General features: G+C 33.3%; 2 protein-coding genes across 2 annotated transcripts; one reads left to right on the forward strand and one right to left on the reverse strand.

The window, feature by feature from the left end:
- The first annotated feature begins 2,437 nt into the window (after nucleotides 1-2,437).
- LOC126698830 (fimbrin-2) lies at nucleotides 2,438-12,133 on the forward strand. The gene is made up of 14 exons (XM_050396324.1): nucleotides 2,438-2,776; nucleotides 2,947-3,123; nucleotides 3,886-4,127; nucleotides 4,225-4,396; nucleotides 6,130-6,168; nucleotides 6,384-6,452; nucleotides 6,560-6,676; nucleotides 7,653-7,864; nucleotides 8,205-8,360; nucleotides 8,703-8,902; nucleotides 9,121-9,278; nucleotides 9,788-9,884; nucleotides 11,025-11,116; nucleotides 11,796-12,133. The coding sequence occupies exons 1-14, from the start codon at nucleotides 2,690-2,692 to the stop codon at nucleotides 11,979-11,981; spliced, it is 2,004 nt and encodes a 667-aa protein (XP_050252281.1). The 5' UTR covers nucleotides 2,438-2,689; the 3' UTR covers nucleotides 11,982-12,133.
- A 510-nt stretch (nucleotides 12,134-12,643) lies between these two features.
- Nucleotides 12,644-13,378, reverse strand: LOC126701139 (uncharacterized). The gene has a single exon (XM_050399268.1). The coding sequence runs from the start codon at nucleotides 13,376-13,378 to the stop codon at nucleotides 12,644-12,646; it is 735 nt and encodes a 244-aa protein (XP_050255225.1).
- Nucleotides 13,379-15,940: the final 2,562 nt, after the last annotated feature.

A 15,940-nucleotide genomic window follows, 5' to 3' on the forward strand; every position in this document is an offset into this window, starting at 1 on the left:
CATGTGATGTGTTCCCAACTATGTTTACTTGGGATTCCTTGGTTCTTTCAATAAATTACTATTAATCATTTGGATTGAGGCAAATAGTCTTTGCAACTAGTTTTTTTTGAGAATTAGTTGAAAGATGATAATTTATAATGCTGGGAAATGTTGGGAAATGTTATGTTGACAATATTTTCACAATAAAGTTATTATTGATGGATAAATAAATAATGTCAGTGGTAGACCTATTTTAAAACTGATAATAATTTGACACTTAAAATTTGTTGTGAAAATATAATAAATGTAGCATTACTCTTCAAATCTTCTAAAGGTTTTTAAATAACCATATCACATAATTCTTAAATATTAACCATATATTCTGTAGTGATATTTAATAATTAGTTGAAAAATGATAATTTCTAATGTTGAGAAATGTTACGTTCACACATTTTCACAATAAAGTTATGTTTGATGGATAAGTAAATAATGTCAGTGGTAGACCTAGTTTAAAACCAATAACAATTTGACACTTAAAATTTGTTGTGAAAATATATTAGATGTAGCATTACTCTTCAAAACTTCTAAAGTTTTTTAAATAACGAATTGCACAATTCTTAAATATTAACCATAATACCATATATTCATAAGGAGTGATTTTTAATAATTACAATAGGATTTAAAATTTATATGGTTGCTTTTTACCTTCAGGTCAAGGTACTAATCTATATATACACCTAAATTTGAATTTGATTCAAAAAAAAAAAAAGAAAAAAGAAAAAAGAAGAGAGATTTGAATCTATGTCCATTATGCAAAGGGTTATAGGTTTTTTCTTTGATAATTTAATAGTTGGGAAAAAGGGAATTTAAATTTTAAATGTCTTAATTAGATATGCTATGAGGCACTTTTTTCTTTTTGAAGAAACTATATTGTTAGACTTTAGTTGAGTTAAATGGCTCTTGGTACGATAATAAGTTTTTTTTTTTTTTTTGGACAATCGACGGTGCTTTGATGATCTAGAAAAAGGGTATTTACCCATTCTAGATGGAATAAATAAAGTTTTTAAACAAATAATAATGATTATTAAGATTTTAAGAACCTTATCCCTTAACTGTAATTGAAGAAGGGCAGCTAAAAATCAAAGGCTAAAATATCATCAGTGGTTGCCAGTTGCCACTGTTCAGAGTTCAAATCGGTAGTTTAAATTGTTCATTCAAAAGTTTTAGGAAACGTCAAGACTCAAGACTCAAGAGTCGACCGTTTTGTTATCAGCTCTACTTTTTAAAAGCAACCATACTTTCATTCACTGGGCCACACCAAGTTGGAGGATGGCCAAATCATCCTTCTTTTCTCCCAATTACCGAAACACCCTTAGAAAATTCACCTCTTTTTAAAACATACTATTATATTATGCTTCCAATTATTACTTCATTTTATTTAACAACTACTTTAGCTGCTCATTCAACAAACTCTATTTTCTGATAACTTTATATGTTATATAAAAGAAAAAAGAAAGCGGATTTTTGCTACTAAAACCAGCTTATTTGTTTAGAGATAGAGTCGGTTTGGTTGGGTGGAAGAGAGCGATGAAAATTAAAGATGGAAAAATGAGAATTTTCCGTCATTTGGCACGGTGGAAATGAGGGAGGATGGAAAAGGGACTAAGTGAAGTTTTTCACCGGAGTCCACCAAAAACCACCTTTCTAATTTGGGAGGAAAAATATTGGAGAAAATGCATATTACACTTACTATTTTGCCCCTTTTAATTAATTTTTTTTTTACCCTCCCTTGATCTAATAGGGTATAATAGTAAATTTATTTGAATTATTTTCTCTAATTTTTTGTCAATGCTACTCTACTTCCCTTCTCCTTAATCTAAACAAGCCACTGCTTTCCAATTCTCTTACTTTTCTTGCCAAACTCAGTTGATTTTTTGAGTAGTCTCTAGAGGTGGAATAATCCTTACTTCAAGGACTATTGAGAAATAAAAATCTTAAAATGGATAATAAAAATCAATTAAAAAAAGTGTACTTTATTTATTTTATTATAAAGACCTTTTAAAATGTTGGGTAGACATTACAGAATATTCTAAAATATAGATCATTAATTATGAAATTTAATAATTTAAGGTGTACCCTATAGATAAATGAATAGTTGCAATTAACCCTTCTATTATCACTATTTAAGTCAATCCCTTTTAGGTAGAGTGAAAAGATTTTACATCATCATTTGCTTATGGACACAAACAATAATAATAAATAGTACTTAAAAAGTTTATAATAAAAAAAGGGGTAGTTGCTCAAGTGCAAATGATGACAATTGGTGTGGCAAATCAGAGAGATTAGGGACAAATTAGTCCAAATGATGAAATTCAAAAATAAACTGACAGCATGGCCCCCATCTTTCAAGTGTTTTAATAGATAGAAGAATCAATACATCACAACACAACACAATACAAAGAGAGATGTGTTCTAGAGAGAGAAAGATAAAAAAAGGGGACATGGTTGCCATAATTTGAATTCACTCTCTCTCTCTAAAACACAGGAAAACTACTTTGGACTCTGACAGCTCTACACCGTCCCAACTGGTGTGCCTTCTTCTCTCACTTCCTTCATACTACCCAACTCAACTACTTTATAGTTTAAACCAAAAAAAAACCAAACCAAAGAAGGATCGAATTCTCATTCAAACCCAAAAAACAGAGAGAAAATGTCTGGTTATGTAGGCATTCTGGTTTCAGATCCATTGCTTCAGAACCAGTTCACTCAAGTTGAACTCCGCAGCTTAAAAACTCACGTACGTAAATGGGTCTTTTTCTTTTTTCTTTTTTATAATTTGAATCTGTACATCTTTGTTAAAAATACCAAGAAGTGCCCAGTTGAGCTACGAGTTTCTCGGGGTTTTTTCTTCTTCTTCTTCTTCATGAATTTGTATGTGTTTGTTTTTTGTGTGTGGTGATGATGCAGTTTATGAGCATGAGGAGAGAGAGTGGGAGAGTGACACTGGGAGAGCTGGCGTCGAAGATGTCTCGTTTGAAAGTGGTTGGAGAGAATCTTACTGAAGAAGAGAGAGCTTCGTTTATCCATGATTTCTATCCTGATCATCATGACCACGACGATGTCGACTTTGAGCTTTTTCTTAGAGTCAGTGTCTTGTCAAACCCCGAATTTTGTGGATTGGATTTGAGTCTTTAAACTAGCCTTTTTACTTTTTTCTAAATATAGTACAGATGTGATTAGCGTTTTTCAGTGGTAACTAACTAAGTTAGTTACTAGTAACCTTGGACACACAAATATTGAAGATCTTATATTTTTGTTTTATGATTTTTGAAATTTTTAGCAATTTTTTTTGTTTGTCTAAAAGAATGTTATGTTAAAGTTGATGAATTCTCTGTTTTGGTTGTTAGAAAGCCTAAGATAATTTGAATCTCGTTAGCTTTTTGATTTGTGCTCTGTTTGGTTGCCAACAGAGTTAAGTTAAATTTAAAAAAATAAATAAAGGAAATCAAGATTTTACTTCCACTTTTTCTATTGTCTGATTCGTTTTTTCTATGGAGCTTTTTTCAAAATTTTCAGGAATTAAAAAATAAAATAGCAAAAGAATCAGGGATAGGATTTTTTTTTTGGGGGGGATTTTAATGAGTTTTTCTTTGCAACTTCAAATTGTTGGCAGATATATTATAACTTTTCAATTTTGCATAAATTAAAAAAGAATAAAAAAACGATAAGAATCAGCCATAGGTTTTTTATCCTTTTTTTTTGGAGTTTAATAAGTTCTTCTTTGTTATTAGACAGAGTGAGATTATTTTAGTATCTGGGATTGAACTGTACTTTGATGGCTTTAAATTTGAAAATGAAGAATTTATGGCTTAAAAAAGCATAATGTAATTTCAAAATTGATGGCAGGTATATTTGGAACTCCAAGCCCATGCTAGTGCTAGAACTGGAAGTAATACTAAGAACTCATCTGCATTCCTAAAGGCTGCCACCACAACATTGCTTCACACAATTAGCCAATCAGAGAAGGCTTCTTATGTTGCGCACATCAATAATTACCTTGCGGAAGATCAGTTTTTAAAGCAATACCTTCCTATCGATCCTTCAACCAATGATCTCTTCGAGATTGCAAAAGATGGAGTTCTTCTCTGGTGATAACTTGTTGATTCTCTTGTTCTTTCACTAAGTTTTTATGATTAGTCTTTTTGAAATTTATAATCAGAAAAGCATTATTTTTCTTTGATGCAGTAAGTTAATTAATGTGGCAGTTCCGGGAACTATTGATGACCGTGCTGTTAACACGAAGAGAGTGCTCAATCCATGGGAAAGGAATGAGAATCATACACTCTGCCTCAACTCTGCTAAGGCCATTGGATGTACCGTTGTCAATATAGGGACTCAAGACTTTATTGAAGGAAGGGTATGCAAACATGAAATGTGTCTTGATCCTTTACTATATCAGCTGGTCATCTTAGTTGCCATGTTGCAATATTTAAGTTTAGAAACCTTTAGTTACCTTAAATTAAGAGTATGTCCTAGTGCTTAAAATTGTTAATATTGATTTGCTGCCAACATTGAAAGCTCATACTACATTTGATTTTCTTGTCTAGTGAGTCTTGTAAACCAGCACAATCTTTGTGTTGGGTTACATGTGTGAGTGTAGTCCCACATTGAATAAATATGAGAAGAATGAGTGGTTAATATAATATAATTGAGCACATACCCATTGGGCTTAGGCCTTTTGGGTTAAAGTGTGTCTCTATATGTTATATTAATTACTCAAGGAAGTTTCCCCAAGATGTTTATTCTCCCTAACAAGTGGTATCAGAGCCCATGGTAGTGTGCGGCGAGGTGGTAAGGTGTTCATAGTCCCTACTCAGCGGGGACAGAGAAAGCCTAAATGGCCCACACATAAAGATCCAAGAAAAAAAAGCCCAACAAAGGAATATTGCTAATGGTGCTAAATAATGGGGTGGTGCGAGATTCCCATGGACATGGACGTACGGGGTTCTCATGAATGTGCGTGCGGGGTTGACACGTGGTTCCCATGGATGGCGTATGAGAGACCCATGGATGACGTGCTGATGAAGTGAAAAGCCATTAGGCAAGGGGGAGTGAGTAGGACTTGTTCATGGCCCATAAAGAGGTCTTGAAACCCATAAAGAGGCAGACTCACACGTGAGGGGGAGATTTGTTGGGTTACACGTGTGAGTGAAGTCCCACATTGAATAAATATGAGAAGAATGAGTGGTTAATATAACATAATTGAGCACATACCCATTGGGCTTAGGCCTTTTGGGTTAAAGTGTGTCTCTATATGTTATATTAATTACTCAAGGAAGTTTCCCCAAGATGTTTATTCTCCCTAACACTTTGAACTTAGAGGCCTACAAGGGACAGGGTAAAGCTCATCCATTACAACTTAACGAAAGAGGGGAATTCGAGCAGCCTTTTTGTTCAAATGCAGGGCTATTTTGACCATAGTATACATTGCAAAGTTCTCTTACAAATCTGCTTTCTTGGTGCTATCCCAGTTCAAAGTGTTTGGGATTTTATATAGTCTTAATTGCAAGGCTTTTCAAGATATCTTATATTCCAGTCCTGTTTTAATCACTTAATCTTTGCATGTGAAATACATATGCAAGTCTATATTTTAGGCATTTCTCTCTATCCTCCTTTTATTCATTGGTTCCTTTCCTTGTCATCAGATTACGATTTGTTTCCTCCCTAAATGATTGGGAGATGGAAACATTTGGATTTATGTGGATAAATGGTTTTGGTTGGATGACAAATTTAAAGTGTGCATGATATCTGTAGTCATACTATTCAATAGGTTTGTTTGGTAATTTTGAAACTATCCTAACTGGACTAACTGAAGGCCTTGAGAAAAATCTACCCCATTTATCAGCTATTAGTAAGAACCTATCCAGCAGTTTAAACCAGAAACCAATCCTATCTAAATTGGTTTATTAAATATTTTAAATTCTTTGCCAGCTTTTGCATCTTTTATTCTATGTATTCCTTCTGCTGGATGAATTATACTGAGTTTCAATCACTAATAACATTTTTTTTTTAATAAAAAGAAAAAGTAATCCATAATTTTAAATACTCTGCTTATCAGTATGAATAATTTCCTTTTTGTATTGTTTTCAGCGTCATCTTGTGCTTGGAGTGATCTCTCAGATCATTAAGGTAAGAATCTCATGGTTATGCACTTAATTTTAACTTTACAAATGACGAATTTCAAATACGTAATGTTGTATGGACATAAAGTAAACTATGGGCATCTAGTGAAAGCCTTTAAGGTTATGCATCCATTGAATTGATAAAGCATGTTTTAGTCTTTAGCGTTCATGCTAGTTGTGTTTAAAATAAAATTTGACTCTCCAATGGTTCTTCAATAATAGATACAATTGCTAGCAGACCTCAACCTAAAGAAGACACCGCAGTTGGTGGAGTTGGTAGATGATAGTAAGGTAAATGTGTTCTTTCATTAGAAGAACTGGCTGTATTACAATTGTTGAAGAGGGCTTTACGTCAATAAATTCCTAATAGATTATCTTCTTATATTTAAAACCAACAGGATGTGGAAGAGTTGATGAGTCTACCACCAGAGAAGATCTTATTGAGGTGGATGAATTTTCAATTGAAGAAAGCTGGATACAAGAAGATTGTCACAAACTTCTCGTCTGACATAAAGGTAGATGAGTTAAAGCAGGAGTTTAGACAGACTGTTTTCTATTTGATTCTCTTTTACAGTTAAATATTTATTTTAGTCAAGTTTGTCAAGTATTGGTCTCTGATAAAATTTTGAATAATATTTCTTGTGAATGGCGTATATGTAGCTCAAATTTGAGAATTGAACTCTTTTAAGCATTTTTAAATATCTTCTATGACTGTAAATCAAATTAATAATATCTTGTCATTTGAACTGTAATTGAAGAAATCCTAGATTCCTATGAGAATGAAAATGAGGAAGTTATACAACTTTAAATTTTGAGACCATTTGTCGAAGCTATCTATTTATGTTGAATCATTATGGTCTCATGTAATAGATTACAAACTAAATAACATGAGTCATATGGAACATCATTTCATTCTTTCTTTCTTTTTGTATTTTAAAACAAACAGAATAGTAAGGTACTAGCTGTTGCTGTTTCTTCTTCTTCTTCTTCATACTTTTGTTGTTCTTGTTGTCTGTGACCTAACCCTGATTAGGAATTTTGAGTTTATAACTTTTAAATGGCAGGTAGAGTGGGGACAAGGTTTGAATTCACGAACACTTGCTTTGATACTATGATAAATTACTGATGGTCTCAAAAGCTTAAGTTATTAGAAAATGCTTAATTCAATCATTTAACCATAATTACAATAAACCCTCCACCCCTTGTTTATGGGAGGAGAAGAAAGCATTTGGTTCAAAGATCATTGCCACTAGCTGTTGCTGTTATTGTCAGATTAACTTTCAAATATTGTAAATTTCCCTATTAAATTATATGCTTCCATTTACTAATGAGAATTGGATAGGTAGATATTTTCCTTCCTTAACAGAAACCAACAAAAAGAAAACTAATGATTTGACTCTGTAATGCCACAATAAAATTTACAGTTAAGGTTTTAGTATTCATTGTTGGTATATAACTGGTATTTGACAGTAAAAGATGCTTAACTTGCAGGATGGAGAAGCTTATGCCCACCTCTTAAATGTACTTGCACCAGAGCACAGTCATCAATCTACATTGGCAGCAAAAAATCCTTTGGAAAGAGCAAAGTTAGTTCTGGAACATGCAGATAGGATGGGCTGTAAGCGATATTTGACTGCAAAAGATATTGTGGAAGGTTCCCCAAATCTGAACCTTGCTTTTGTTGCACATATTTTTCAGCATAGGTGAGATGGACCCCTTCTTGAGCAATGCATTGAATTTTTTAATGGTTAATTTTGGTAGTTCCAGCAATATGAGCACATTAAACCTTGTAGTGTAGAGCATTCAGCATATGGTTGCTTCCAGAACATCTACCATGCATGCTCTATTTGTGTGAATTCACTGGAGTAAACTTATCCATCCAAATGGGTAGTGAACATTACCCCTATATCATTTAGTTGTTATGATTCTTATTACTTCTTCCAGTTTTGTTTGTCAATAAAATGTGATGATTTTGTGTTTCTTTTTTATCTTGTTTGTAAGGAATTGAGACATGTGAAACTCATCATTAATATTTTCCTGTAGGAATGGGCTCTCGACCCAAACAAAACAAATATCTTTCCTTGAAACTTTGCCAGATGATGCCCTAGTGTCCAGAGAAGAGAGAGCATTTCGCCTTTGGATGAATAGTCTTGGAAATTCAACATATATCAACAATGTCTTTGAAGACCTTAGAAATGGGTAGAGTATATTTTCAAAATTTACTTTTGTAATCATAAATTCTTATCATTGTTCTTTATCCTAACCATTTGAATGCAAGTAAGCTAAATTTTATTCAATGTATTCATGCTTCCCATTGCATACCCTAGTGTTTGCACATCAGTTTTACTGATAAAATATCATTATATTTCCAAAATTTAACATTATCTTAAATCTTTGAAAATATTTTGAAGAAAAAGTTCAGAGAATTTTGATATTGAGAAAATTTTGTAATGGAAGGAAATAAAATTGAAGTTCTTACAAATTTAAATGTGATTGCTAGAGTATCTCCTCTTTGAGTTGAAGTTAGCTGCTCTTTGCCAGGTGGGTACTTTTGGAGACCCTAGACAAGGTGTCGCCAGGGATTGTCAATTGGAAGATTGCAAATAAGCCTCCAATAAAGATGCCTTTTAGAAAAGTAGAGAACTGTAACCAGGTGGTGAAAATTGGGAAACAATTGAAGTTTTCCCTGGTTAATGTTGCTGGAAATGATATTGTGCAGGGAAATAAAAAGTTGATATTAGGTATGCTCTCTGCCACGTTCGTTTGCAGTAATCTAGATGTTGGTGTTAAAACTTCTTGACTTATTGTGATGAATTTTTTGTATCATTCTTATCTTCCATTTGGTAGGACTTTTCAGGGTTAAAACAGACACCACTTTTTTTTAATAGTAGTATTATTTTTTATCCGATTTTAGGAGATTAATTGTCATCTGAATTAAAGAATGTTAATTTCACCTCAGCTTATTTGTGGCAATTAATGCGATGCAACATCCTCCAACTTTTAAAGAACCTGAGATTTCATTCTCATGGGAAGGAAATCACAGATGTTGATATTCTAGAGTGGGCTAACTCCAAAGTGAGCAACTCAGGAAGCCAGAGTCGCATGGATAGTTTTAAGGTAACCATATGTGCAACTCTTTTCCTTACATGTAATTGTTTGCTATATTAATTGCCTTTTGCCTTTTGAGTGTTGATAAGTTCAGGGCTCATAAATGGTATACTAATAGACATGATAAATTTTAATTTCTCTGAAGCTTCTACTTGTAAGAAGTTTGATAGCAATTACTGGTTTTATAATGTGAATTGTGATGACTTAAAAATTCGTGGTCCCAACTTCCTGTGGATTACTAGGAATATAGTGAGTGAAGGATTACTTGGAATATGGTAAGATAGTGTGGTCATGATTACAGTATTAACTGTTTTAAATTTCTACTGACATGTGTTTGCCACTTTGCCATCTTAGCCTGTACTTGATATCCTTTCCTATTATTATCCAGAAGATTGCTTTTAAATGAACTTTACATGTTATGATTTAAGGTTTCTTTTAGCATTGGACAGTGACTACATTTTTATTTTGTGAATGGCAGCAATCTAATTTGTTGATTTTTTACTATTTCAATTTTTTAGGATAAACGCTTGTCAGATGGAATTTTTTTCCTTGAGCTGCTTAGCTCTGTGCAGCCTCGAGCTGTAAATTGGAGCCTTGTTACAAAAGGCATAACAGGTAGTTCTGCCTTTTAATTTACATGATCAAAGTTTCTTTCATTAGTCTTTTACTTGAACCGTGTGGTTATGCATAATTTTTTCATTGTTACATGGAAATTTGATCTTTTCTGTTGAAGTATTGGAGTTTGCATTTAGGAGGGCTGATTATCTTGTCCACAATATTAATTATATGTACTGTTCACATGCATTGTTCATGCAACTGTTCACAACCTGGGGACAAATTCAATATCAGATTCTTCCCATCTCTTTTACAATCCTAAATCAACTATCTAGTTATCTTAAATTATTGATATACAAGTTGTAAGGTAATTTAAGTTATACTAGCACACTATGAGGGTGAAGGCTTGCTGAATTGAGTCACCATATACTGTTTTAAGATGAGGGTGTGTATGTTCACATCCACAGGCTCACACAGAAATTTTCTTAAAGAACAATGTGCATTATAATTGTTTCAGGTATAAATGAAATGAAGGCAATAGTATTCCGAATTTAATCAAACGTTAATTATCATTATTTTAGGTTTTTCTTTAATAATATTTTTGCTGTCATAATCCATATTTCATGTGTTCTTATTAGTGGGTACAAATATTGGAGATATAATGCAAAAATTCTATTATTCTAGAATTTAAATACATTATTCAATCTGCTTGATACATTTTTATATATTATCAAAATTTGTGTGAATATGCAACAATTTATGGTTTATGGTGTTAAGCGTTCATTGCTTGATAGTTTGAGAGGCATGTCTTGCCATGATTGAAAGTGTCATTCAGAACTGAGAGTTTGCCATTTGAATTCCTACTAATGAGTTTTTCTTCAACCTGCTTCTTTGTCTCATTTTTTGTTTATATAATATTTGAAAGCATACAGATGAGGATAATGGTTTGTGATGTTATGTTGTCGTCCATATACTTGAGCTATAGGTCTTATTAAAAAACAAGAAATTGTTATATAATCAGACCACAGATTTCTCCAGGGTCTCATTACCTTCCTAACTGTGCATCTTCAATATATACCTTATTACCTGCTTGGGATGATGCAAATTTGAATTTTGTGTCTTACTTCTAACTTTTTTTTTGGCTGAATGTCTTATATTTTTTACTAATCATTTCTTTCCAAACAATGGGCTTAAATGCAGATGAAGCGAAAAAGATGAATGCCACCTACATCATTAGTATTGCAAGGAAGCTTGGATGTTCGATATTTTTGCTTCCTGAAGACATAACTGAGGTACTTTTGGAATCATGTACATGAGTTTATTTTGTTCATGTACTTCGTGTGCATGTAGTAGTCTATTAGACATGTCATTACAGCCTAATAGGCATCATCATATATATATAATAGAAGTTTGGCAGGATAGGCCTCAGATTGGATTCTTCTTTTCTGGACTATGGGGTTGGATATATCATGGAAATAGAACCACTCCCTTATGTTTTACCAAGCAATCAAGTTGGGGCATGCTGTTACATATGGCAGCTCAGTGTGCATTTGTATCTGCTTTATCAATGCCAGTTTCACACAAACACACATACTGTCACATAGAACACCAGACAGATATTTATCATCACACTCTTAACATTTGATATTTCACGGGAGGTGTTTTGCAGTGCTGACTATCCACTCCTTGATTCATTTGTGGGATGTTATCACAGTTACCTTCCCACTTGAGGGAAGTAATAGTTTCTGAGGTTTTCACTCACTCCGTTGAGGGGTTGGCAGGCTTTTTAAGTACAAAAACTGTGAAAACACTAAGCAGTCATAAAGTCTTTGATGTGCAACTTGGTTTTTCTCTCTCATTTAATCCTAGTTTTGCGATTTAACTTAATGCTAATAACAACTCAGTTGGCACCTCCTAGTTTTAAGTAAATATGTAATGATAATAATAATAATATGGTGGAACTTTTTTCAGGTGAATCAAAAGATGATCCTTACATTAACGGCAAGTATTATGTATTGGTTCTTAAAACAACCAGTGGAAGAAAGGCCATCTGGAACTTCAGATAGTGAAAGTGGAAGCCAATCAGAGACAATATCAAATTCCACAATAGATGATTCTGCTTCGGAATCATCAATAGAGGAGAATGGGAATATGTAAATATGTGATGACTGAAAAAACTTTTTTCTGAAGTTTTGAATTACTTCCCCCTCCATTATCTTTTGTTCCATTTGATTGAAAAGATTAGTGAATGACAATGTAATAGTATGAGCGATTTAGAGTGCCTTTAGATGCATTTTGCTGTTTATTTATTTATTGGAAGTACTGTAGAAAAGAAGGAGATTTTTTTTTTTTTTTTTTTGTTCTTTTGGGTGTGGGAGCCGCTCAAAAAGCCCAAAAATCTTACTATTTGGGTGGCTTGCTAACCACATATTGCAAAACTAGCTGCTGATGTGAATAGTTTTTTATTTTTTTATTTTATTAAATGAATACTAATATGTATGATGGTATTAACTATTGACACTTTTGGTAGACGCATGTGTTGGGAAACTCTATTTTTTTGAGAAAAAGTTAATAATTTGTATTTATTATAATTTGAGAATAATACATTTTTCAATCACAAAGAAACTTGGGGGTACGATGAATATTATGGGTTCATAACAAAACAGAACATATATTTATGGTAATACAAATGATGAAATCTCATAAAAGAGGACACACAACCTTCAATGTCTCTTAACTCCATACATACTCATTGCATTACATGCATAACTACTAGAATCCTAAACTATCCTTCATGGTAACTAATTAAAAGACCGCCACTACCTATAGGAACATCTCAACAACTTGGATCCAATCTCATAGGCAAGGAAAGCTTCAACAGTAGCATACATAATTAGATCCTTTGAAAGTAGAGGATCCCCATACGCATCATCTTTATCGCTCCACCATGTCGTCTTCTTTGGCTTTACAAAATGCATGTGTTCACTCAATACCAGTTTGGCTAAATCTGCTAAGTTGGACCCACTGACATTGTTTCCCTTCAAACTCTTTTCCGCTTCAGCCAGTTTTCGAAGCTCCACCGGATTCTTTATGATCACACCCGTCTCTCTTTCGAGCTTCTCTGCCACCTCTTTGATCCCAACACCAACCACAGTGGTGTATTTATCATAAAGAAAGCCCTTCAGAACTTTGTGCTTGATATTGTTCATGAAACCGTGTCTGGAATAATTAACATCATCAAGGTTATAGAGAATGCAGTGACTCCCAACGCATAGCTGCAACAATTGAAATGGATCATCTTTCGCCTTCCCTGTGTAGTTGTAGAGACCTCCTCCATAGCAGTGGCTGGTATCAGCACACAGGCCAACAACAAGATTCGTTTTCTTGCCATATATTTCTCGTATCTCGCCTATACAGAAACTGAGATGATCCTCATCTTGAACAACCCATGTGGTGTTTATCATGAATTCTTCACCAATGTTAACTACGTATGTGTGCCAGATTTTCTTGTCCATCTTAACGCTAATCTCCATTGGTGCTTTCTTCTTGGCCATGGTGCTGCTAGAGCCTTTGTGTTTTTTGTGCTTTTGTATTGCTTCGTTTACGCACAAGAGATTGATCGTCCTACTAATAACAAAACGCTATTTTTCTTTATGATGGGTTTCAGGTTTGTACGTGCTAATATATATAGAAAGAGAAGTCGGTTCAGAGAAAAGTCGGTTTACAATCTCTTTGTCGAGTTGGACTAGGGTTTTTATTTTGGGTTGTCAATTACTATTAGGATTGTAAATCCTATCGTAAGTCTTTGAGTGTGAACCGCTATCGTTGGCTGGAAGAAGAGTTCTAATTTAACCTTTAACAAACACCATACATATCAATATTATTCCTTGTAACTTTTGGAAAAAATCTGCAGAAGAGTAAGAAAATTAATGAAAGAATCAATTGCCTCTTACCGTCTTACGAGACTCAGAACTATTTTACATGAAATAATCATGGACGTTTGTATGGAATGGCAGGAACAGAACATGCATTGAGAAGACTAACCCAAATTTGGTAGCCTCCTCTCTCTAGTGCAATCGCCTTGGACACTTTTGTTGTTTATGCAACTTTGAAACCAGTAGCGGCTCTAAGAATTTTTTTTAGAGTGGTCATTAAAAAAACTTAAATTTAATGAAATTAAAAAAAAAACTTAAATATATTGACATTAAAAAAAAGAAAAAGAAAAAAAAAACACGCAAATACATAGAGTTTTAAAATTTCCATTCACAAACTTTCATATTTTGAAATCGCTGTATGATAGCTTTACCATCAACGTTATTAGTTACATCGTTTTCAATTAAGACAACCAAGCAATCATTAAACTACCACTTTCCCATTCAATCACTGACATATTGAATAAATAAGTGATAATATAAAAAATACCTATATAAAAAAAAAAGTAACAATATAAACAAAATGCATTTAAAAAAAAAAATGTTTCACATAGATCCAACAAATTCAATTAAAAATTAAAGCAAGCACTAACAAACTAGCTATTTGAAAAATGTGCATTTTTTTTAAATAGCAATTTAAAAATATGCCCTTTAGAAATAACATTTTTGCAACACTTTTACAACAAAACCTAGATAGTAAGTTTTTATTGGTTTTAATTTGAATTTACTATTGAAATTATTTTTTTGTCCACCAGTAACAACCTGCTGCTTCGTAAGTGTTGTGAAAATGTTATGAATATAGCATTTCTGGCAATTTTTTGTTCAATATTCAACGAACTAAAATTTTGAAGAGGTTGAATTGTATTTTTAATGAGCTCAAATTTTTATTTAAGGTGGTCAATGACTCACATTAATTTCAATTTCAATTTTTTAAAAGATATATTTAAAAAAAAAATTCAGGTTAGGGTGGTCATGTGACCATCTTGCGTAACACTTGGTGCCGCCCCTATTTGAAACTCAGCACTTGAATATATTAGTTACTAATCCGTGCGATACACAAAAAAGCTATTGAGTATGAATTATTATTTACTATTTGTTTATTTATTACAATCATCATTTGATTATAGTTTAACATGAAAACTAAATATTGTAATTTATTTATGAACGAATGTTGCATATTAGGATTCCAATCTCAAATATCCCTATCTTTGATATGAAACATTCAATTGCTAAGTGTATGTTTGGTTCCAAATTAAAAAGCCAGTTTATTTTACTATTCAGCTTATTTTTGCTACTATTCATGGGTCCCGTTGTACTTTTTGATTCTATTCATGGGTCCCACTATACTATTTCAACTAATCTTTATCTTTATTTACATTACTTTTAGCAAAAAGTTTTTAGTTTCAACAAAATAAGCAAATCCCAAGCAGACCTTAAATGGAAAATAAATTACATAAATCTCTATCATTAGAAATCTTGTGTAGTAGCCTCAATTGATGGTGTACGGTCCTGGACCTATTACCCTTGGCCCAATATCAATAAGTCCAAACAATATGAATAGACCATTGTACTTAGAGGGCGGTCCACCTTGCGCGGTAGATCAGGCTTGTAGTCGTGTTGACCTTAAATCTAGTTCTATTTGAACTCGGTCCGAGGAACCTTGGTAGTGCTTTGGGTAATATCATTGCCGAGCAACGTTCAATGTCTAGCGCAAGTTCCAAAACTCCCATTTCCAAAGTGGGGCTCTCTTTTGTCAGGAATAATCTAAGTGGGCCCCTTTCACATGAGTTATGGAAAAGGCAATCATTAGTGGTCCACTGAGGCGAGGCTATAAATAGGAGAACGACATGAGAGCAAGGGGTTAGACAGTAGAGAGGGAGGATTAGAAAAGAAACTGAGTAGAAGGAAAAGGAGAAACAGGAAGGTGTTCGGTCAATGAGATTAGCCACTCTGATGGGCCTTTAGTCTACCTATTCAGGAGCTTCCCATTGTAGGATACTCAAAAACCCCATCAAAACAAGTAAATTGTGAGCCCAATTACTAGACAGGGAATTGGGCACTCACATATGGCTATTACATAAATCTCCATCATTAGAAATCTTCACTTTCTTTTCAGGAATATTTTTTTTTTTCTGCTGCTAATAAAGTTTGGAACATTAGGATTTTCTTCGTAAGAACTAACTT

Source organism: Quercus robur, chromosome 9 (assembly GCF_932294415.1).
Source record: "Quercus robur chromosome 9, dhQueRobu3.1, whole genome shotgun sequence".
NCBI classification, from domain to species: Eukaryota; Viridiplantae; Streptophyta; class Magnoliopsida; order Fagales; family Fagaceae; genus Quercus; species Quercus robur.

Coding starts and splice junctions, on each gene's coding strand:
- LOC126701139 (XM_050399268.1), bottom strand. CDS start 13,378: ATGGCCAAGAAGAAAGCACCAATGGAGATTAGCGTTAAGATGGACAAG.
- LOC126698830 (XM_050396324.1), top strand. CDS start 2,690: ATGTCTGGTTATGTAGGCATTCTGGTTTCAGATCCATTGCTTCAGAAC. Junction 4,128..4,224: donor AAAGATGGAGTTCTTCTCTG/GTGATAACTTGT, acceptor TCTTTGATGCAG/TAAGTTAATTAATGTGGCAG. Junction 6,453..6,559: donor AGTTGGTAGATGATAGTAAG/GTAAATGTGTTC, acceptor TAAAACCAACAG/GATGTGGAAGAGTTGATGAG.